The sequence below is a fragment of the Hippopotamus amphibius genome, chromosome X (assembly GCF_030028045.1).
Source record: "Hippopotamus amphibius kiboko isolate mHipAmp2 chromosome X, mHipAmp2.hap2, whole genome shotgun sequence".
NCBI classification, from domain to species: domain Eukaryota; kingdom Metazoa; phylum Chordata; class Mammalia; order Artiodactyla; family Hippopotamidae; genus Hippopotamus; species Hippopotamus amphibius.
The window spans coordinates 1,444,589-1,469,592 of NC_080203.1; the positions used below are offsets into that span (position 1 = coordinate 1,444,589).

The following is a 25,004-nucleotide window of genomic DNA, read 5'->3' on the forward strand; positions in this document are numbered from 1 at the left end:
TCCATAGAAAAATGCAGAACTACACACACACACACACACACACACACACACAGTTTTACATACCATTCCATGGATCCTAGGTCAAGAAACCCAACTTCAGATCACCACCAAATAATAGCCCCATTCCACAGTATCAGCAGTTGTTATATCAGGGACTCTTTCAATTAACTTGTGTCTGGATTTTCAAGCGTTCAATTGAGATATGTCTTTTTTTTATGTTTATTAGAGTATAATTGCTTTACAGTATTGTGTTAGTTTCTGCTGTACAACAAAGTGAATCAGCTATATGTATACATATATCTCCTTATCCCCTCCCTCTTGAGCCTCCCTCCCACCCTCCCTATCCCACCCCTTTAGGTCGTCACAAAGCATCAAGCTGATCTCCCTGTGCTCTGTAGCAGCTTCCCAATAGCTATCTATGAGATATGTCTTGAATGCACAGATGCTTTTATAAGGCGTGAGTACCATCAGAAAGTGACTCAAAGAAGACCAACTTTGGACTCATAAATAGGAGATGTTATAGGTACGTGGAGGTGATGCCCCAGTGGTCCATTCTGCTTCTCTCCCAAGGCTGTTAGAAGGGAAAGGCATTTCCTCCCAGGTAATAAGCTACTTACTAGCAGCATGCCTGACTTAGACAGTAGGATTGCATGTAATACTCTTCTCAGACAGTTTGTGTGGACTACATGAGTCACTCTTTTTTGTTTCTATAGGTGTCTCGGGGTTTTTTTGTTGAAAATCTGGACGTTTTAGATAATATCTTACAGAAACTGATTTCTGACCTCATGGGGGGATTGTTGCTGTATGTGTGTTTGGTTTATTTGTTTACTGACTTGTCTGGAGTAATTGTGTGGAATCTGTCTCCCCTACAGTATGTAGCCACTAATGTTCCTCCTCAGGTTTTATTTTTACTTTTTTTTTTTTTAACTGTGTCTTCCTACGTATCACAATGGGGTCAGCGTAGCTCAGTGGTCCTCATCTGGGGGAATTTTGCCCCCACAGGAGATACTTGACAACATTTTTAGTTGTCACAACTAAAACATTTGTCTGGAAACATTTTTACTTGTCACAACTGGCAAAGAGGATGATTCTAGCATCTCGTGGGTGGAGTCTAGGGATGCCATTAAGCATCGTACAATGCACAAGACAGTGTCCTGCAACAAAAAATTATCTAGCCCTAGATGTTCATAGTACCAAGGTTGAGAAACCCTGGTATAATTTAGTGGCCAGCTAACGATTGGTCACAGGTTAAGCTAAACACCTTAAGCCAGTAAGGCTTCCACCCTTTGCCAATGGATGTGCGTGTGGATTGGGGCACACAAAGTTTATGCTGTTTATAATCTGCCCAGCCTTTCAGTTTCTGCCATTCTTCATGTCTCCATTGTGCCTCAGATTCCTCCAGGGACATGTAGATAACTGTAGATAACTAGGGCCCTTTCCAATCTCTCCTGAGGGTGCACACAGCCCTGAATGTGTGTACAGCCTTACCGAACACCACGGATGTGAGGAGGCTTTCCAAGGCGCCCTATAGCTGTCTCATTCCCTTGATCCCCTTGATAGTTTTCCAGCTGTTCTGCTGATTTATTGCTTGTCCCAACCAGTATGCCTTCCTTGTTTGTTTTCAATACCCAGGGGCATGGAGTTTTTATGTGCTCTGATCCAAATCAGTATGGTCCCCTTCAGCAGCAAAGCTGCTGGCTTTCTTGGCTTGCCTGCCCTGGTAGAATGACTGCTGATGGAGCCAGGAGGGAGTGGAGGCACCCAAAGCTAAAACACATAGATTCCCAGTGTTCTTACCCAAGGTTCAATAGCTTTTCTTGACCAAATGCTTCTTAATTTGTAAGCCTTTGGTCAATTTCCAGGGTCCTAAAATGGTTGTTATTGATAATTTTGTCCAGTTTTATCATTGTTATTGGGGGAGAGGATTTTCCAAGCTCTTTACTCTCCCTTTCCTGAAGTGTCACCTTCAGAGATTCCAAAGACTACACTTTGAGAAACACCAGCGGAGGACTTCGGGGCTGGACAACTGGAGTTTATGTCCTAGCTCCACCACCTAATGATTATATGATCTTACAAAGTTATTTAACACCTCTGAGCTTTAGTCTCCTGTCCTCAAAGTGCGAATGATAACATCATACAGAGACAATTTGAGGAGTACAGATATACTGCAGTTTTTAAACTGTTGATTAGTATCTCATTGTAGATATACCACAGTTTATTCAGTATTCCTCCACTTCCCCCACTGATAAACATTGTCTTATTTTCTAATTATGTTGCTATTATAAACAAAATTATTATCAATATCCTTGTGTATACCTTCTCATATGTGACAATTTCTGTAAGGTAAGTACTGAGAGGTGAATTTCTGAGTCAAGTAATAAATGTATATATTTTTTATTATTTTCATAGAAACTTCCAGATTGCCATTCATTGTCTTCACCAATTTATACTCACATTACCAATGTCTGAGAGTATGCATTTCCCCACATCTTTTTAAAACACTTTTTTTAATATTTATTTAGGCTGCGCCAGGTCTTAGTTGTGGCACTCGGGCTCCAGTTCCCTGACTAGGGATCGAACCCGGGCCCCCTGCATTGGGAGCATGGAGTCGTACCCACTGGAACACCAGGGAAGTCCTGAAAACACATGTTTTAATCAAAGTTTAAAAATTTTGTCACTCTGATGGATAAAAAATGATACCTTAATTCCCATTTTTCTGATTACTGCGAAGGTTAGAGGAGTTCATGTGTTTACTTGGTCACTTCTGGTGACTTGCTTGTTGATATCCTTTGGCCACTTTTCTATTAAGTTTTTATGTTAATGATCACAAGGATTTAACCCTTTTATGTTAAAATGATTTTTCCTGTTACTTGGCTTTTAACTTTGTTTCCTACATTGTTTGCAAAACAGGTTTTTATTTTCATATACAGAAATTATCTTTTATGCTTTTTGTGTGATAGTAGAATGGCTTTCCCTGCCTCAAAGTTGTCAATGTATATTAATTTTATTTTTATATTTTACTCTATCAGTAATTTACTGTTGAAACTGATGTGAATCTAGAATCAATTTTTCAAAGTTCATTTTTCCAAACTAGTTATTGAGTAATCTCTCATTTCACCATGATTGCAAAATGCCACCTTTAACATATACCATATTTCCAAGTATACTTGGGTCTGTTTTGAGACTCTGTTCTGTCACCTTGATCTCTTAGTCCATTCTGCATGAATATCATGCTTTTTAAATGACTATAGCTTCATAATACATTTCCATATCTGGTAAGACTTCTCCTCCATGCCTTTCTTTTTCTTTCTCAAAATTGTTACTTTATTAATTCTGAATATGATTCTTGGAATTAGCCTGTTCAGCACATGAAAATTTACACTGGGATTTGGATTGGAGGTCCATGGAGTTCTGTGTATTAATTTGTGGGAGAATTCCTATCTTTTTGTTATTGAATTTGCCCATCTGTGAGCATATTTGTCCATTCAAGTTTCCTTCAAGTCCTTCAGGATCGTTTTATAGATTTCTCCATAGTAGTCTTCCACATTTTCATTTATTCCCAGACAGTTTATAGTTTTTGTGCCTCTCATAAATTTGAACTCATTTTTATTTATCTTGCCTAAATGAATAACCTGATGTATAAGAAAGTGTTTGTGTTTTTTTTGGTAACTTTTTATTTTGATACATCTTCAAACTAACAGAAAAGTTGCAAGAGTAGTACAAGGACCTCCTTTATATCCTCTATCCACATTTGTCTTCTTTTTATATTCTTGAATGGCTTCATTTTCCAAATTTAGAACTCTGATCTGTTTTGAGTTTATCTTGGAAACCTGATGACAATATGAGGTATGGACATCTTTTTCCAAATGATTATCAGTTGTCCCAACACCATTTATTTAAAAATTCATAATTTCCACAGTGAATACACCTGCCGATTTTTACATACCAAATTTCTATATGCATTCATGTATATTTTTGGACTTTTTATACTCTTCTGTTGTTTTATCTGCCTTTTCCTATACCAACATCACACCGTTTTAATCATAGAAGTTTTATACTGTGTTTTAATATCTAGCGTCCCCCTCATTGCTCTTGCTTATTTCTTGGTAGAAGACTTTTAGAAGAAAGTTTTCTGGGTCCTGATTTTTAGTTTTCCTAAATAAATATTTATTTGTTTTTATAAAATAAATAAAGTAGGGAGGGCAGGAGGGAGTCATGGGAGGGAGTCGCAGAGGAAGGGGCTATGGGGATATGTGTATAAATACAGCTGATTGACTCTGGTGTACCTCAAAAACTGGCACAAGAGTGTAAAACAATTATTTTCCAAGAAAGAGCTTGAAAAAAAAGTAAATAATGTAAAATAATATAATAAATAATGTAAAAGAATGTGATCTTTTCCTTAGAACTGCAATATGCTAACACCGTGATGCGCTTTGATTATGTCTGGCTTCGAGACCACTGCCGCTCAGCATCTTGCTACAACTCTAAGACTCACCAGCGCAGCCTAGACACTGCCAGTGTGGATTTACGTATCCAGCCAAAGAGCATTCGTCTGGATGAGACCACACTCTTTTTCACATGTGAGTGAATGGGAGACTTGGTCTTCTTTGGGGTGCTCTTTTAAAGAACAATCGTTTTACAAACAATGGTTTGCCCCTTTCCAAAATAGGGTATTCTTTTAGTTACTCTTCATTTTTCCTTTCTTTGGAAGAATTTATTTTTTGAAACTTTGATTTTTTTCCTTAAATAAAATTGCCATAACCTACAGCTAACATCATACTTTTAAAAAATATTTTCCAGCTTTATTGAGATATATTTGATATATCTGTACATATTGTGAAATGATTCCCACAATAAGTTTAGTTAATGCATTCATCACCTCACATAGTTACTGTGTTTGTGTGTCTGATGAGAGTATTAAAGATCTACTATCTTATGGATGGACCTAGCTAGATTCTGTCATACAGATTGAAGTAAGTCAGAAAGAGAAAATCAAATACCATATGCTTACACATATATATGGAATCTAAAAAAAAAAACCAAAAAAACGGTACTGATGAACCTAGTGGCAGGGTAAGAATAAAGACGCAGATGTAGAGAATGGACTTGAGGACACAGGGTGGGGAGGGGTGAAGGGGAAGCTTGGATGAAGTGAGAGAGTAGCATGGACATATATACACTACCAAATGTAAAATAGATGGCTAGTGGGAAGCTGCTGCATAACACAGGGAGATCAACTCGATGCTTTGTGACGACCTAGAGGGATGGGATAGGGAGGGTGGGAGGCTCAAGAGGGAGGGGATAGGGGGATATATGTATAAATACAGCTGATTCACTTTGCTGTACAGTAGAAACTAACACAACATTATAAAGCAATTGTACTCCAATCAAGATCTGAAAAAAAGAAAGATCTACTATCTTAGTAACTTTCAATTATACAGTACAGTATTTTTAACTGTATCACCGTGCTGTACATTAGATCTCCAGAACTTATTCATGTTATAACTGGAAGTTTGTACCCTTGACAAACATCTCCCATTTCTCCCAGCCCTTAGCCGCTGGCAGCCACCGATCTACTATCTGTTTGTATGAGTTCAGTTTTTTTAGATTCCACATATAAGTGACAGTATTTGTCTTTCTCTGTCTGACTTACTTCACACAAGGCCCTCAAGGTCTATCCATGTTGTTGCAAATTGCAGGAACGTAATTTTTATGGCTAAATAATATTCCACTGTAATTATATACACTTTATCCATTTATCCATTAATGGACACTTTGGTTGTTTCCATGTCTTGGCTATTGTACATTGTACTCCTATGAACATTGGGGTGCCGATATCTTTTTGAGATAGTGATTTCATTTCCTTTGGATATACGCCCAGAAGAGGGATTGTTGGATGATATGGTAGTTTTATTTTTGATTTATTGAGGCACCTCCGTACTGTTTTCCATAGTGGCTGCACCCATTTACATTCCCTCCAACAGTGTAGGAGGGTTCCCTTTTCCCCACATCCTCGCCAACATTTGTTATCTGTTGTCTTTCTGGTGATGGCCATCCTGACAGGTGTGAGGTGGTGTCTTATTGTGGCTATGGTTTGCATTTCCCTGATGATTAGAGCTTCGGAGCACTTTTGCAGCTAACATCATGCGTGATGGTGAACACTCCCTCTAAGACAGAGAACATGGCCAAGATGTCCACTCTCTCCGCTCTTATTGAACATCCACTGGCACCACTCATTGCAGGCAGTTCTGGAAGTTCTAGTCCTTACAATAAGGCAAGAAAAAGAAATACAATGCATACATATTAGAAAGGAAGAAATAAAACTATCTTTACCTGCAGATACATGATTATCTACATAGACTACCTCAGATAATCTACAGTAAGAACTAATAAGTGAGTTCAGTAAGGTTGCAGTATACAAGATTAACACACAAAAATCAATTGCATTTCTGTGTACTTGCAATGAACATGCAGAAACCAAAATGAAAAATGCCTATCTACAATTAGCTCAAAGAAATTAATTTAGGTATAAATCTAACAAAATATTTACAGGATCTGTATAATGAAAATTATAAAATGCTGATGAAAGAAATAAAAGGAGGGCTAAGTACTTGGAGAGGTAAATCATGTTCATAAATTGGAACACTCAGCATAGTGAAGATATCAATTCTCTCCCAAATTGATCTATAGTTTTAATGCAATTTCTATCAAAATCTCAGCAAGCTGTTTTTGTATACATAAACAAGATTATTCTAAAATTTAAAAGACAAAGCACATGTCCTAAAATAACCAAAATAATTTTGAAAAAGAAGAATGGAATGGAAAGAATCACTTCCTGATTTTAAGGTTGCATAATCAAGACAGTGTGGTTTTGATGGAGGGATAGACATATAGATCAATAGAACAGAAAAGGGAACCAAGAAATAGAACCACAGAAATATAGTCAACTGATTTTTGATAAAGATGCAAAAGGCATTCAATGAAGAAGGATGATATTTTTAACTAATGATGCCGAAATAATTGGACACCCATAGGCAAAAGTAAAAAAAAAAAATAACCTCGACCTAAGTCTCACACCTTATACAAAAATTAACTCAAAATAGATCATGGATTTAAATGTAAACATAAAGCTATAAAACTTCTTGAAAAGAATATAGGAGAACATCTTCAGGACCTTGAACTAGGTCCTGACTGGAACTAGGACTAAATAACTTTCAAAACTCAATATAACGGGGATATGTGTATAAAAACAGATGATTGAACCTGGTGTACCCCCAAAAAAATAAAAAATTAAAAAAAAAAAAACTCAATATAAGAAAAACAAACAATCCAGTCAGAAAATTAATAAAAGACACACACAGACATTTTACTGAATGGGATATACAAATGGCAAATAAACACATGCAAAGATGTTCAGCACTATAAGCTATTAGAGAAATGAAAGTTAATATCACAGTGAAATTTCACTATATACCTAGCGGAATGACTAAAATAAAAAATCACGACAACACAAAATGCAATAAAAGATTTAGAGAAATCCTATCAGCTATACACTGCTGGTGGGAATATAAAATGGTGCAGCTGCTCTGGAAAATAGTTTGTCAGTTTCTTCAAAAAAAACTAAACATGCAAGTACCATACAACCCAGCAACTGAATCGCTAGGCATTTATTCCAGAGAAATGAAAACTTATGTTAACACAAAAACCTGTACATTAATGTTCACAGCAGCCTTATTTGTAGCAGCCAAGAACTGGAACTACCGTAGTATCTTCCAGTGTGTAAATGGTTAAACAAATCATCCCTATAATGGAATACTACTCAGCAATAAAAAAGAATGAAATATTGACACATATGATAACTTGGAAAAAGCTCAAAGGAATTATGCTGAAGGAAAAAAGCCAATATGCATGATTCCATTTATGTAACAGTCATGAAATAGCATAATTATAAAGATGGTGAACAGATTAGCAGTTGCCAGGAGTTAGGGATAAGAGGAGGAGTGGTGTGGCTTTAAAGAGGTAACATGAGGCAGTCTTGCGGTGATGGTACAGTTGAGTATCTTGATTGTAGTAGTGGTTACACAAAGCTACACATGTGATAACACTGCGTAGAGCACGCACACACACACACACACAAATGAGTACATATATAACTAGCGAAATCTGAATAAGGTCTGTGGATTGTAGCAATACCACTTTTTTGGTTTTGATATTGTACTGTGCTTATACAAGATGTTAACATTGGCTCAGGGAAGGGTGCATGGGACTTATGTATTTCTTTGCAACTTCCTGTGAATCTATATTTCAAAATAAAAAGTTAAAAGAAAAAATCATTGGAAGAAAAAATACAGTCAATACTTTTGACCACTAATTTCTCTACAATAAAAAGAAAACATACCATAGAAAGGTTTATTTAAAAACAACTGACTTGGCAAAATATTTGTAAAATGTATGACAGAGACTAAAACCCTTATATATCAGATGCTATTGCCAGTTTGTAAGAAAAGCACCAGTATTCCAACAGAAAAATGTGAGAACAAAATGAACAGACAAATCACTTAAGCACAAGTCAGGAAACATTCTGTAAAGGGCCAGATAGTAAAGATTTTTGGCTTTGCTGAATATACTGTCTCTGTCACAACTATTCATTTCTTCAGCAGTAGGGTAGAAGCAGCCATAGGCAATGTGTGCTACAAAGCAGGTGTTACAAAAACAAGTGCCAGGCAGGTTTGGCCACTGGCTTACAGTTTGGTAACCCTTGCGTTTAAAAAATATAGATGTCTAAGAAATATTCTTACTAGCCTTACTAGTAAGGAAATAAATTAAATTGATTGCAATAAGAGGAGTTTTACTTACCAAATTAGAAAAAACATTTAAAAAGTAAGAATACTCAATTTTGATAGGCACACATATATTGTTGGAGGGAATGAAAATTGGTAGACTTTCTAGAAAGTATCAAGACTCTTAAAAGTTTGTATCTTTGGATTTAACAATTCTACCTTCTGTGTTTGTAATTTTAAGAAAATCATCAGAAAAATAGACAAGACTGATCACTATTAAATAAAACTACATGCCCCAGGAGAACAGACTGGTTAGGTGAATCTTGGTAGTCCATATTCATCAAATTATAAGAATTAATTTTTTGAAGGCTTAATTTTTTAATGATAAAATGATTGTTAAAATGTTAAGTAACAAAGGCGGGGTACAAACATTTACATATATTTTATATGTTATATAAAGTAAAAGAATGCATAGAAAAAAAAAGTTTGTGTATAGATGAGAGGTGGTCATGGGGGAAAGAGGAGAGAGAGGGGAGTGAGCTAAAAATGAACTGCAATTTTAAAGTTATCGTTGTTTGATGACTTGATGAATGTTCCAGAGGCCCTTTACTATATAGCTGTAGTTTCATAAACTTATTTACCTGCTGGGAAGATTTATCTGTTCATTCATTCAAACACTTATTAATTTATACTACTCAACTCACGAATATTTCTGTCTCAGGAACATTCCAGGCACTCATTTGAATTTGGTCTCATAAACAATACAGTATTGGGTAACTGGTTGCTGAAAATAACATTCTTAACCAGTAAATTATTGGCAGTATTTATAATTATTATTATTATTTTAATGCGTTTTATTTTTCCCTTAAAAGGGCCGGATGGTCATGTGACTAGATATGATTTGGATTGGCTGGTGAAAAACAGCTATGAAGGGCAGAAACAAAAGGTCATCCAGCCTAGAATCTTATGGAATGCTGAAATCTACCAGCAAGCCCAAGTTCCATCTGTAGATTTCCAGAGCTTCTTAGAAACCAAGGAGGGACTGAAGAACTTTCTACAAAACTTTCTACTGTATGGAATTGCTTTTGTAGAAAATGTCCCTCCTACTCAGGAACACACGGAGAAATTGGCAGAGAGGATCAGCTTGATCAGGTAAGTCATTAGTTTCCCAATATCTGCAGAACTTAATTTCCAGAGCATGAGTAAAGAGAACCAGATAGTAGTCTGACTTCTGCCATCGAGCAGTTGGGTAAACATAGACAACTCCATCACACACACACCCCCGCCGTCCCAGTAGCCTCTATTTTCCCATCTGATCAGTAAAAAGATTGAATAAGATGGTGTCTAAAGATCATCTACTTTTGACCTTCTATTATTCCTAAGGCTTAATTCACAGACTTAATAATAGTGCCTTATACTGTATAGCATTTAACCCGTATATTCATTGGTCATTATAGTAATCCTGATAAGCGTGTATTTTATCTCCTGTTCTACTGATGAGGCTCACATGTATTAAGTGGCTTGCCCAGTATTGCTCTGCTAATAAGCAGTAGGACGGAGATTCAGATAACTCAGGTTTCCTGATCCTAAATGCAATGTTCTTTCCATTCCATTTCTAGGTGGTATATAGATTTATCTTCTGTAGTGTTAAATGAGATGTAAACCAACTTTGTTATAATTAGTACTTTCCTTTTACTTCATAAGAGCCAGATATAACTCATTGTGTAGCCGATAGCATGCTGGGTCCTTTGCCCTATCCTAATAGAGTGTAATTAACATTTGTGAACCATTGACTTTGAAACACAAAGTAAAAAAGCTGTGCTAGTGAGCAATCAATTGACAGGGCTTCAGAGATTATAGTTCAAGAGGAAGACCATTTCCTGTTTGGATTTTGATGGTTCGGCGAATAAGATGAATGCTGAAAGCTAAAGAATTAAGGTGACCTTCAGTCAGATCTGAGCCTACTATGAAAATAAGTATGAAATCAAAGCCCATGATGTATATACCTCAAAGAGAGACACAATAACAGTGATACAGCAAGTCTCACTAAATACTTGCTAATACAAACTACCCTCTTCTCTTTTTCTTATTCCTCCATGTCTAAAAAATGGGTGAAGATCTACATTAATCACTTCTAAAAGCAGCGACCCAAAAGCATCTTTTTCTGTGAGGAAGGTGAATGCAGGACAGAAATTTGAATGTGAAAGCTATCAAAAGTAGACACATAAACCGTGGGATGATTCCTTAAGCACTCAGACTACATTGTCTTTCTACCATTTTCCCTGCAGCTTCCTAGAATATTACCCAGTGGAGGAATTGTTTAGACTGGTGATATGTTCAACTGTCATCTTTACTTATAGATGGAAATCTGGAGCTAAAAAATCTATTGTTATTTGAGAATAATTAAACACAATATTGGGAAGAGTTTTGAATGACAAGATTGAAAATTTCAAATAACTAAAGGTTTTCCTATACTTCATTTGACAGAGAAACCATCTATGGGAGGATGTGGTATTTCACTTCAGACTTCTCCAGGGGTGACACTGCATACACCAAGCTAGCTTTGGATCGGCACACTGACACTACCTATTTTCAAGAGCCCTGTGGGTAGGTGGATTGGAATTTTCCAAAATGGGATCATTATATGTGGTGGTCTTGAATAGTTTCTTAATCATTTTCTGTTTTATTTGAGCTAAGATCATATCTGCTGCTGATGATTTGTATGACTATATCTTTTCTCCTTAGAAGCATGGTGATTTTTAAACACCCTAGCTCAGTCTTCTTTAGAATTGCAGGAATAAAATATTTTTAAGTGGTTGAAAATCTACCTTACTACATAAATGGATGTAAATTTTAATTTACACTTTTTCTCAAAGTAATTGCAGATAATTTACAAAAACTGTATTGATTAAGCATTAGTTTGGGAATCTGTACAGTTTTTCATATTCAGTTATTATATTGCAAAAGGATCAATCTTACCAAACATGGCTACTTTGGATATGGTATGAAGAGGAATGTGAATCCAACTTACAAGAAGTTGGAGAGGAGGAATGAATGGAAAAGAACCTTCTCACCTGAGACTCAAAGCTATTGAGCCAAAGATAATTTATACCATACTTTTTCCAGCTTTATTGAGATATAATTGACATAACGTTGTGTAAATATTAGGTGCACAATCTCTTGATTTGATATGGTTATGTATTCTAATATGATTATCACCAGTAGCTAACAGGGAGTAGATCTTAAATGTTCTTCCCACAGAAAAGAAATAGTAATTACTTGACATGATAGATACATACTTAACTTTCCTACCATTTGCCACTTATTAGAGGTAGCTCTGTGGTTATTTTGTTGTTGTTGTTGATTTTGCTTCTGCATATACATGGTGAGCCTGAGGCACAAAGATATGAGTACAATCAGTATACTATGAATTTGTAAAGACAGCACAAGAGGGTGGTAATATGCAGTTGATTGTGGTTACGTGGATTTCCTCTAAGGGTTTGGAACCTAAGAATATTTGGTTCAGAGGAGGAAGAATAAAGCATCTTTTAGACATCCTGTTCAACGGTATCAATATACGAAAGCCCCGCATCCTCATTTGACAAGATGCATAAGGAAGAATATGAGGAAATGGGATGAGAAACAATTGGACATACGAAGTTCAAATATTGACTTCCTCTTTTCTGTCTGACCACTACCAGAGACACACAGTTGTCTGTGCCTTTAGTTTAACCCTTTCTAATCAATGGTAACAACCAAGTACATGAGCAGCATAGTGAGAGTGGTTAGGGGTTCAGGCTATGGCATCAACCAGACCTGGATTTGCACCCCAGCTGGTACATACGTTAGCTTTGTGATCTTGGAGGATAACTTAACCTCTCTGTGCCTCAGTTTCTTCATTTGTAGAATGGGACTAGTAATAAAACCTGTCCGTTAGTATTGCTTAGGGATTAAGTTACACGACGTATTTAAGCACTTGGCATAGTTCCTGGAACATAAACACTTCCTAGAACATAGTGTTCCATAAACCTTAGCTATTATTCTTATCATTTTCGCCACTGCCGTCATCACCGCCATCATCATTGCTATATGCCTTATGCTTTCTAAAGCTACCTCTGCTCAGGATCTCATCCTTTCCAACCTCCTTGTGGATTTCTCTCTCCTGTATCTTCAGCCTTCCATACATATTGACTCCTTCCTATCAGCTTCTCATTTCTTAAATCTCTTCTTTTGTGCGCTTCCTTTGACTCTGTCTCCCTCTAGTACAGCCTTGCCTTACTCCTCACCTTCACAGCGAAACTTATTAAAATAATTATCTACATTCAGTATCTTTTCATTCTCATTTCTCATTTGCTTCCTCTCTTCTGGTAGACTCTGTCCTTCTTAAAAACAGAGACTATATGTTATTCACGCCTGCATTCCCCGGGTCTGTCACATACAGGCTTGAATACATGTTAAGTACGTTTAGAAGGAACCTGTAGCGACATTCATATTTCAAAGCACAAAAAAGCACAGCTGGCTATGAAGGGAAGACAACTGGGAAATGAGATTTATTTCTTAATGAAAAGAAAATGACATAAGTGGAATTAGTAATCATTTAAAATTTTTGCTAAAATTTTGATATGTTGTCTTTTCTTCACCGAACAGAATAATTTAATTTTTCTCCTCTTTAGTATTCAGGTGTTTCACTGTCTTAAGCATGAAGGAACAGGTGGCAGGACACTGCTAGTAGATGGATTCTATGCAGCAGAGCAGGTACTTCAAAAGGCGCCTGAGGAATTTGAACTCCTCAGCAAAGTGCCACTGAAGCATGAATATATTGAAAACGTTGGAGAAAGCCACAACCACATGATTGGGGTCGGGCCAGTTTTAAATACCTACCCGTGGAATAAAGAGCTCTATATGATCCGGTGAGTACCAAAGAACTATCTCTCAGTGTAATGTGTTTGTCAGATATCAGTCTTCTAATGTAATGCAAATTCCTAATATCCTATGTCTGTCACATTTTAATATTGCTGTTCTATAGCTTTCTACTAGTACAATTTCTATTCTTATTATAATTCCCATGGAACAATAAATAGGCCAACCGGCAGATAGTTCACATAGCAGTTAAAAATGAAAACATTTTTAAAACGAAAAACAGTTACTAAATTGTGCTCAGTGACCACGTAGCTAGGGTACCCAAAGGCGTGATAACTGCAATGTGTGACTGTTGCCCAGATTTATGCCAATCTCCTGACCTGTGCATATCCAATAGTCTGCTAGGTGTTGCCACCTAGTATCTCATAGGATCATATTTGACGCATGTCATATTCAGAACTGAACTCATCTCCACTCATTTCAGGCCTGCTTCTTCACACTCAGTTGTGAAGATAAAAATGAATTGTTGCCCCCATCTTTACCTCTGGGTTGTAGTAGGAACTACGTAAACACTAAATCACTTCCCTGGGATAAAGCTCTGGAAAACTCTCCCTCAGTCATTCTTGTATCTCAATTGCCTAGAACACTGAGTAGGTGCTCAATATTTTCCCCAATGTTTTATTATGTACACTTTTAAATACAGAAAAGTTGAAAGCATTTACAAGGAAAACCCATATACCTACCACCTAGATTCTACCATTAAGATATTACTATACTTGATTTATTACCTATCTATCCATCTTTCCATCCCTCTGTTTATCGATCAATAATCTTATTTTTGATGCATTGCAAAGTACATTGCAGATATGAGTATATGTCTCCTTAATATACTTAAACACTTACAACCTTAAGTCTAAAGTTCAATATTTGTTTACAGATCTTTAATTTTGATATAAAATATACATACAATGATGTTATAAATATTGAATATACACTTGCTGAGTTTTGAAAAATGCATACGCCTATGTAACCCAAACCCCTATCAAGATATAGAATATTACCATCACTATAGAAAGTACCTTTATACCGCTTCTCAGTCCAACCCTGCACAGACACTGAGAGGAAACCCCTGTTTTGATTTTTTACCATCATAGATTAGTTTTGCCTATTCTAGAAATTCATATCATGGAACAAATCCATTCTTTTATGAATAAATACCTTGGCTGTTTCATGTTGGGGGTTATTATGAAATAAAGCTGCCATGAATGTTCATGTAAAAGTATCTTTGTAGATACGTATTTTCATTTCACTCAGATAAATACCTAAGATTGGAACTGTTGGATCATAGAGCAGGTGACTTTTTAGTTTCTTTAGCAACTGCCAGAACTTTTACTAAAGTACTTGTTCCATTTTACATGGTCCCCAACCATGAAAGTTGTAGCCATCCCACATCCTTACTTATACTTGGTGGTGTCAGTCTTGTTAATTTTAGCCATTATAGTGGATGTCTCCTTGGCGTTCTAATTTGCATTTTTGGTGACTGATGATGTTGAGCATCTTTCCATGTGCATATTGGCCATTCATATATTTTCCTTTTTAACTAACTAGTTAGATCTTTTGCCCATTTTTTCACTGGATTGTTTTTTCATTATTGAGTTGTAGGAGTTCTTTCTTACCTGATATGCTTTAGGAATATTTTCTTCTAGTCTGTGGCTTACCTATTTGTTTTTTAATAGTATGTTTGATAAGCAGAAAACTTTAATTTTAATGAAATGTAGTTGATCAATTTTTTCCTTAAGGATCATTATTTCTGTGACCTGCATGAGAAATCTTTGACTACCCCCATGACATAACAATATTTGCCTATGTTTTCTAAAGGTATTACAGTTTTATCTTTTACATTTAAGTCAGTAGTCTAACTCAAATTAACTTTTTCCATGTTGTGAGGTAAAAGTTCCTGTTTTATATATATGGACATTCGTGTGTTCCAGCACCATTTGTTGAAAAGACCTTCCTTTCCCCCATTGGATTACCTTTGCCACTCTGTCAAAAATCAAATGACCATTTAAAAGTGAGTTTGTTTCTATTGGGCTCCATTATCTCTTTGTGGTTCTTTATGACGGTTCCACACAGTCTTGGCTACTGCAGGTTTACAGTAATTCTTGAAGTCAGGTAATATGTTTGTCAACTTTGTTCTTTTTCAAGATTATTTTTGGATATTCTAGGTCAGGGGTCTACATACTTTTCTGTAAAGGGCCAAGTAGTAAATATTTTAGGTGTTGTAGTCTGTATAGTCTCTGTTGCAATTACTCAATACTGTGTGGAAGCACAACAGCAGCCATTGACAATACGTAAATGAATGGGTGTAGCTGTGTTCCAATAAAACATTGTTTACCAAAACAGGCAGTAGGCTGGATTTGGCCCACAGACCATAGTTTGCCAACCTTAGTTCTAGATTCTTTATATTTTCATATAAATCTTAAAATCAGCTTGTCAATATTTAAGAAAAAGCCTGTTAGGATTATGATTGAGATTGCTTTGAATCTATAGATCATTTTGCTGAGAATTGACAAACCAGCAGTTTTGAGTCTTCCAATCCATGAACCTGATCTTTCTATTTATTTGGTCTTATTTAATTTCTCTCAGCAGTATTTTATATTATTGAAGATAGAGATCTTGTATATCTTTTGTTTATTTTATTTCTAAATATTTTTATGTTTTGATGGTGTTATACAGTGAAAATTTAACATTATTTTCCAATTGTTTGCTTCCATTGTATAAAAACAATTTATTTCTCTCTAAATTAGCATTTTATTCTATAGCCCTGCTAAAATCATTCGTTAGTCCTAAGAAGTTTTTGTTTTTTACGTTTCTTGGAATTTTCTGTATAGATAATCATGTTGTAGGGACAGTTTTGCTTTTTTCTCTTTTCCAATCTATATGCTTATTTATTTGTGTTTCTTATCTTATTGCATTGGGTAGCACTCCACTATTATGTTAAATAAGAGTGGCAGGAACAGACATCCTTAGGATGAAAGTGTTCAGTATTTTGCCATGTATGACATTGGCTGTAACGGTCTAGTGATATATTTTCTCAGATTAAGGAATTTCGCTTCCAAGTTTGCTGAGAGTTTTTTTTGTAATCATGAATGGGTATTACATTTTGATAAATGTTTTATCTTCATTTATCAATTGAAATAATCATTATTTTTCTTCTTTATTCTGTTAATACGGTAAATTACATTAATTTATTTTCAAATGTTAAACCAACCTTGCACTCCTAGGATAAACTGTACTTGATCATAATTTATATGTATATGTATGTGTGTGTGTGTGTGTGTGTGTGCATGTATATGGACCCCATAGTGTGGATCCAGTCGAGAGATAGATACTACACAGTTGGCTAAACAGGGAAAGTTTAACATAAAGAATTAGGAACTATGATAAAAGAGTGACTATGAGATATGAGGAAATGAACATGTATAATATTCTTTCAGAGCAGCTGCAGTGTCGTTGCATTTTAAACACAATGCTTTGTCCACTTTTCTTCTCTTTTTTTGTTCTGACATTATGGGTATGCACTGGTAATAAAAGTTTTTTAAGTATTATGAAATGACAATGTGTGACATTCAAAATGCTGATCGTAATAACTGTATCACCACAGTTTGTAATGTGCTGAGCAGTGGTGCAAAATGATGAGAGCACTACACAGTGCTCTGTTGCTGTGACTCAACTCTGCCATTGTAATGTGGAAGCCACCATAGACATATAAGTGAATACATGTGGCCGTGTTCCAATGAAACTCTGTTTCTGCACAAAGTTGAATTTCACAGTTTTGATGTGTCACAAAATTTAAAAAACATATATATGAGGAAATTCACTATAGAGCTCTAGAGCTGAGGCAGAGTATCCAAGGAAGGGTAGAAATGAAAGAGTTTCAGACCTGGAAGAAAGAGTGGTTCGGCCACCTGATATCAGAGAAGTTTGCTGGTTTAGCCAGGCAGGAGCTTGTCTACAGTTGCTGAGCAAACAACAGGCCACCTTTCCAGAGTGTAGGCAGGCAGGGGAACAGGCAGTCAGCAACTGGTGGTGTGAGTGTGCAGAGGATGCCTGGGTGCCAGTGAAAGCATGCATTCTAGGTGCTCTTAAGTCTTCCTGCTTTCACTGGCACACAGATTTCCTTTCAGTGTGTGATCCCACAGAACACAAGAGGTTTCCTGCCGGTCACTCGGGGGCTCTCAGTATCTATGTTGAGAGGGTTGTGGAAAGGTTGTCACCAGGATGAGGCTGCAACGTGGCATAGGGACCGTGTCCTGGGCCCACCCTCGTACCCACACAGCAGATCCCTGGCTAGGGCTAGGAATAGCAAGAGAATCTCTTTCTCCTGCAGTGTCCCTCCAGCGCCAGCTACTGAGAAAGTTTAATGTTGTGCTCACTATAAAGGAGAAATGCTGAAAGGAATTCTTAAATCAAGAACATGTATGTAAGGATGTGTTCAGAACTGAGAAGCAGTAAATTGGTAACTGACACATGCGTAGCTGATTTCAGCTTAATGATATCACGTTGAGAAGTTTTGCGTCTAGGTTCAAGAGGGATATTGGTCCACAGTTTTCTTTTTTTGTAACGACTTCGTAAAACTCTGGCTTACCAAAGAGTTTGTGTGTTATTAGTGCTATTTCCACCTTAAATGTTTGCTAGAATTTATTAGGGAAACTGTCTGGGAATGGTGTTTATTTTATGAGAAAGTTTTGGATATTAAATTCAATTTTTTCTATACGTACAGAGCTAGTAAGATTTTTCCTGTAGTGGTTCTTTCAAGAAGTTTGAACATATTATGTAAGTTGTCAAATTTGTAGTCATAAAGTCATTTATAATATTCTCTTATTCTTTGCAAAATGTCTGTCAGCTCTATAATGGTGATTCTTGGTATTAGTTATTTTTTTTTAATTTTTTAAAATTTATTATTTTTGGGGGGGGTACACCAAGTTCAATCATCTGTTTTTATACACATATCCCCGTATTCCCTCCCTCCCTCGAGTCCCCCTGCCTCGAGTCCCCCCCACCCTCCCCGCCCCAGTCCTCTAAGGCATCTTCCATCCTCGAGTTGGACTCCCTTTGTTATACAACAACTTCCCACTGACTATCTATTTTACAGTTGGTAGTATATATATCTCTGTGCTACTCTCTCGCTTTGTCTCAGTTTCCCCTTCACCCCCCGCCCCCTCCCATACCTCGAGTTCTCCAGTCCATTCTCTGTATCTGCGTCCTTGTTCTTGTCACTGAGTTCATCAGTACCATTTTTAGATTCCGTATATGTGAGTTAGCATACAATATTTGTCCTTCTCTTTCTGACTTACTGCACTCTGTATGACAGATTGTAGTTCTATCCACCTCATTACATATAGCTCCATCTCATCCCTTTTTATAGCTGAGGAATATTCCATTGTGTATATATGCCACATCTTCTTTATCCATTCATCTGTTGATGGGCATTTAGGTTGCTTCCATGTCCTGGCTATTGTAAATAGTGCTGCAATAAACATTATGGTACAAGTTTCTTTTGGGATTATGGTTTTCTTTGGGTGTATGCCCAGTAGTGGGATTACTGGATCATATGGTAGTTCTATTTGTAGTTTTTTAAGGAACCTCCAAATTGTTTTCCATAGTGGCTGTACCAACTTACAGTCCCACCAACAGTGCAGGAGACTTCCCTTTTCTCCACACCCTCTCCAACATTTGTTGTTTCCAGATTTTGTGATGATGGCCATTCTGATTGGTGTGAGGGGATACCTCATTGTGGCTTTGACTTGCATTTCTCTGATGATGAGTGATGTTGAGCATCTTTTCATGTGTTTGTTGGCCATCTGTATGTCTTCTTTGGATAAATGTCTATTTAGGTCTTCTGCCCATGTGTGGATTGGGTTATTTGCTTTTTTGGTATTAAGCTGCATGAGCTGCTTGTATATTATGGAGGTTAATCCTTTGTCTGTTGTTTCATAGGCAATTATTTTTTCACATTCTGAGGGTTGCCTTTTAGTCTTGTTTATGGTTTCTTTTGCTGTGCAAAAGCTTTTAAGTTTCATGAGGTCCCATTTGTTTATTCTTGATTTTATTTCCATGATTCTAGGAGGTGGGTCCAAAAGGATCTTGCTTTGATGGATGTCATAGAGTGTTCTGCCTATGTTTTCCTCTAGGAGTTTTATAGTGTCTGGCCTTACATGTAGGTCTTGAATCCATTTGGAGTTTATTTTTGTGTATGGTGTTAGGAAGTGTTCTAATTTCATTCTTTTACATGTTGCTGTCCAATTTTCCCAGCACCACTTCTTGAAGAGGCTGTCTTTTTTCCATTGTATATTCGTGCCTCCTTTGTCAAAGATAAGGTGCCCATATGTGTTTGGGCTTACTTCTGAGTTCTCTATTCTATTCCATTGATCTTCCTTTCTATTTTTGTGCCAGTACCATACTGTCTTGATCACTGTGGCCTTGTAGTATAGTTTGAAGTCAGGAAGCCTGATTCCACCAACTCCATTTTTCCTTCTCAAGATTGCTTTGGCTCTTCGGGGTCTTTTGCGTTTCCATACAAATCATAAGATTTCTTGCTCTAGTTCTGTGAAAAGTGCCATTGGTAATTTGATCGGGATTGCATTGAATCTGTAAATTGCTTTGGGTAGTACAGTCATTTTCACGATGTTGATTCTTCCAATCCAGGAACATGGTATGTCCCTCCATCTGTTTGTGTCGTCTTTGATTTCTTTCATCAATGTCTTAAAGTTTTCTGCATACAGATCTTTTGCCTCCTTAGGCAGGTTTATTCCTAGGTATTTTATTCTTTTTGTTGCAGTGGTGAATGGGAGAGTTTCCTTAATTTCTCTTTCTGCTCTTCCGTTGTTAGTGTATAGGAATGCAAGCGATTTCTGCACATTAATTTTGTATCCTGCTACTTTACTAAACTCATCAATTAGTGCTAGCAGTTTTCTGGTAGAGTCTTTAGGGTTTTCTATGTATAATATCATGTCATCTGCATTGGTATTAGTTATTTTATCTCTCTTTTTTTCTTGTTTAGTCTAGCTGAGACTTTACCAATTTTGATGGTCCTTTCAAAGAGCCACTGTATTGCTTTGTTAATTCTCCCTACTGTTTGTTTCTGTTTTGTTGATTTCTGTTCTTATCTTCATTATTCCCTTATTTTTACATACTTTTGGTTTAATTTATTCTCATTTTTCTAGTCCTGCAAGGTAGAACCTTATATCATTGATGTTATACATTTAGTCTCTTTTAATATAATTATTTAAAGCTGTATTTGTACCTCTAAGCCTTTTTATATGCATCCTACAAATATTGATGTTTTATTTTCATGATAATTAAGTACAAAATATTTTCTGATTTCTCTTGTGTTCTTTCTTTAACCATGTTATTTGATAGTCTGTGTCCTCTGATTTTTTTGACAATTATTCCATCAACTGCTGAGAAAACAACATTAAAATATCCAAATAATATTGTGATTTTGTCTATTTCTCCCTTTAATTCCATCAGTTCTTGCTTCATGTTTTTCGAATATCTGTTTTAAGCATATACTAATTGATGATTTTTGTCTTTGTGATGAAATGACCTTTTGTCATAAAATGTGGCTGTTTAACTTTGTTTTGAAGTCTATTTTATGTGAAATTAATATAGCCACTCCAGCTTTCTTATGCTTACACTTTGCATGCTATTTAATTTTCTATCCTCTTTTCTCTAACTTATCTGTTTTTGTATTTAAATAAATGGCATATACGTACTTCAGTCTTGCTTTTTTAATCCAGTCTGACAGTCTCTTTTAATTGGAATATTTAGTGCATTCACATTTTTTAAAGCTTTAAAACATTTTAAAAGTTTTGCTTTGTATGCCATAAAATTAATATGTTTTAAGTATATAATTCAGTGATTGCTAATGTATTTATTCATGTAACCATCATCACAGTCCGGTTTTTGGACATTTCTGTCACCCCAAACGTTCCCTCCTGCCCATGAAGCAGTGACTCCCCCATCCCTTCATAGGCCCCTGGCAATCACTTATCAACTTTCTGTCTGTATGGATTTGCCTATTCTGGACATTTTATATAAGTGGAATCATACAATACATAGGCTTTTGTGTCAGCTTTCTTTCACTCGCTTAGCATAATGATTTCAAAGTTCACCCATGTTGTAATATGAATCTGTTTAATTGCTGAATAGTATTCCTTTGTATATATCACATTTTGTTTATACATTTAACAATAATGAACATTTGGATTATTTCTAGTTTGGGGCTATCCTAAATAATGTTGCTATGAACATTTGCATACAAGTCTTTGTGTAGACATGTTTTTTTTTCATTTCTCTTGGGTAGATTTCTAGGAATGTAATTGCTGGTTCATATGGTAACTCTACATTTATCCCCTTGAGGAACTGCTAAACTGTTTTCCATACTGCATGCACCAGTTAACATCCCTGCCAGTAATGCATGAGGCCTTCAGTTTCTCTGCATCCTCACCAACATTTGTTATTATCTGTCTTTTTGATTATAGCCATCGTAGTGGGTGTGAAGTAGCATCTCATTGTGGTCTTGATTTGCATTTCACTGATGATTAATGTTGAGCATCTTTTCATTTGTTCATTCATTTGGCTTCTTGGTCATTTCTACATCTTCTTTAATCAAATCTTCTGTCGATTTTTAAATTGTATCATTTATCTTCTTTTTTTTCTTCCAGTTTCATTGAGATGTAATTGACATGCAGCACTGTGTAAGTGTAAGGTGTGCAGCACAATGATGTGAGTTACATGCATCAGGAAACTGTTATCACAATAAGCTTAGTGAGCATCCATCATCTCATACAGACACAACATTAAAGAATCAGAAAAACATATTTTTCCTTGTGATGAAAGCTCAGGATTTACTCTCTTAACAATCTTAATGTACAACATACAATGGTGTCAATTATATTTGTCATGTTATACATTACATCCCTAGTACTTATTTATCTTATAACTGAAAGTTTCTACCTTTTCACTGCCTTCATCCAATTCTCCCTCCCCCAGTCCTTAGGCTCTGGTAACCACAAATCTGATCTCTTTTTCGGTGAGTTTGTTTTTGAAGTATAATTGACCTATAACACTGTGTTAGTTCCTGATGCACAACATAGTGATTTGATATTTCTATACATTTCATACTGATCACCATGATAAGTCTAGTTACCATCGGTCACCATACACAAAGATATTACATAATTATTCATTGCATTCCCCACACTGTACATTTCGTACCCGTGACTCATTTGTTTTATAACTGGAACTTTGTACTTCTTAATCCCCCTCAGCTATTTCTCTCATCCCCCTTCCTTTCTCCCATCTGGCAACCACCTGTTTGTTCTCTGTATCTTTGACTCTGTTTCTCTTTTGTTTTGCTTGTTCATTTGTTTTATTTTTAAATTCCACTTACAAGTGCTATCATATGGTATTTGTCTTTCTGTCTGACTTATTTCACTTAAGCTAATACCCTCTAGATCCATCCATGTTGTCACAAATGGCAAGATCTCATTCCATTTTATGGCTGAGTAATATTCCTGTCTGTCTGTCTGTCTGTCTGTCTGTCTGTCTGTCTGTCTCTCTGTGTGTGTGTGTGTGTATGTGTGTGTGTATATTACTGCATCTTCTTTATCCATTCATCTTCATGGTCACATAGGTTATTTCTGTGTCTTGGCTATCAGAAATAATGCTACAGTGAACTTGGGGGTGCCGATATCTCTTTGAGATAGTGATTTCACTTCCTTCGGATATATGACCAAAAGCAGAATTTCTGGATCACATGGTAGTTCTATTCTTAATTTTTTGAGGGACCTCCATACTGTTTTCCATAGTAGTTGCACCTGTTTATATTCCCACCAACAGTGTACAAGGGTTCCCTTTTTTCCACATCCTCACCAGCAATTGTTCTCTCTTGTCTTTTTGATAATAGCCTCACATATAGGTGTGAGGATATATCTCATTGTGGTTATAATTTGCATTTCTCTGATGATTACTGATGTTGAGCATATTTTTATGTACCTGTTGTCCATTTATATGTCTTTGGAAAAAATCTCTATTCGAGTCCTCTTCCCATTTTTTAATCAGATTGTGGGTTTGTTTTTGTTTTTTGTTTGCTATTGAGTTGTATGAGTTCTATATGTATTTTGCATATTAACCCCTTATCAGATATATGATTTGCAAATATTTTCTCCTGTCATATACGTGGCCTTTTCATTTTGTTGGTGATTTCCTTTGCTGTGTGGAAGCTTTTTAGTTTGAGGTAGTCTCATCTGTTTATTTTTTATTTTGTCACCTGTATTTGTCAAAACAAAAAATCATCACCAAAACCAATGTGAAGGAGCACACCCCCTATATTTTCTTCTAGGAGTTTTATGGTGTCAGGTCTTACATTCAAGTCTTTAATCCATTCTGAATTGATATTTGTGGATGGCATAAGATAGGAGACCAGTTCAATTGTTTTGCATGTGGCTGTTCAGTTTTCTCAACACCATTTATTGAAGAAACTATTTTTCCCCATTGAGGATCCTTGGCTCCCTTGTCAAATATTAGTTGACCATATATGCATGAGCTTATCTCAAGACTCTGGATTCTGTTCCATTGGTCTATGTGTGTGGTTTTATGTGAGTACCATACTGTTTTGATATGATTGCTTTGTAATATAGTTTGAAATCAGAAAGTTTGATGCCTCCAGCTTTGTTCCTCTTTCTCAAGATGTTTTTGCTAATCTGGGTCTTTTGTAGTTCCACACAAATTTTAAAATTACTTTTTCTATTTTTGTGGGAAATACCAATGGAATCCTGATAGGGATTGCTTTGAATCTTTAAATTGCTTTGGGTATTATGAACAGTTAACAATACTATTCCATAAGCATGGAATATCTTTCCATTTATTTGTGTCATCTTCAATTTCTTTCATCAGTGTCTTATAGGTTTCAGTGTATAGGTCTTTCACCTCCTTGGTTAGATTTATTCCTAGGTATTTTAGTCTTTTTTATACAATTGTAAATGGGATTGTTATCTTAATTTCCCTTTCTGATAGTTTATTGTTAGGGCATAGAAATGAAACTGATTTTTGCATGTTGATTTTGTATTTTGCAGTTTAATTTTTTTATTAATTCTCACAGTTTTTTGGTGTAGTGTTTAGGATTTCTATATATAATATCATGTAATCGGCAAACATAGACAGTTTTACTTCTTCCTTTTCAAATTGCATTCCTTTTATTTCTTTTTCTTGTCTGATTGCTATGCCTAGGACTTCCAGTACTATGTTAAATGAAAGTGGTGAAAGTGGGCATCCTTATCTTTTTCCCAATCTTAGAGG

At 36.1% G+C, this 25,004-nt stretch overlaps 1 protein-coding gene across 4 annotated transcripts in view; it reads left to right on the plus strand.

The window, feature by feature from the left end:
- The window catches only part of TMLHE (trimethyllysine hydroxylase, epsilon), a 71,272-nt gene that overhangs the window by 38,955 nt on the left and 7,313 nt on the right, over positions 1-25,004 (plus strand). For 2 of the 4 annotated variants that reach the window (XM_057718499.1, XM_057718502.1), the window contains 4 exons: positions 4,404-4,580; positions 9,653-9,932; positions 11,268-11,387; positions 13,454-13,690. In XM_057718499.1, the coding sequence (XP_057574482.1) occupies positions 4,404-4,580; positions 9,653-9,932; positions 11,268-11,387; positions 13,454-13,690 (814 nt within the window). Of the gene's footprint in view, positions 1-385; positions 524-4,403; positions 4,581-9,652; positions 9,933-11,267; positions 11,388-13,453; positions 13,691-25,004 lie in introns of those variants that run through there. The other 2 variants (XM_057718501.1, XM_057718500.1) reach the window with 2 other exon arrangements.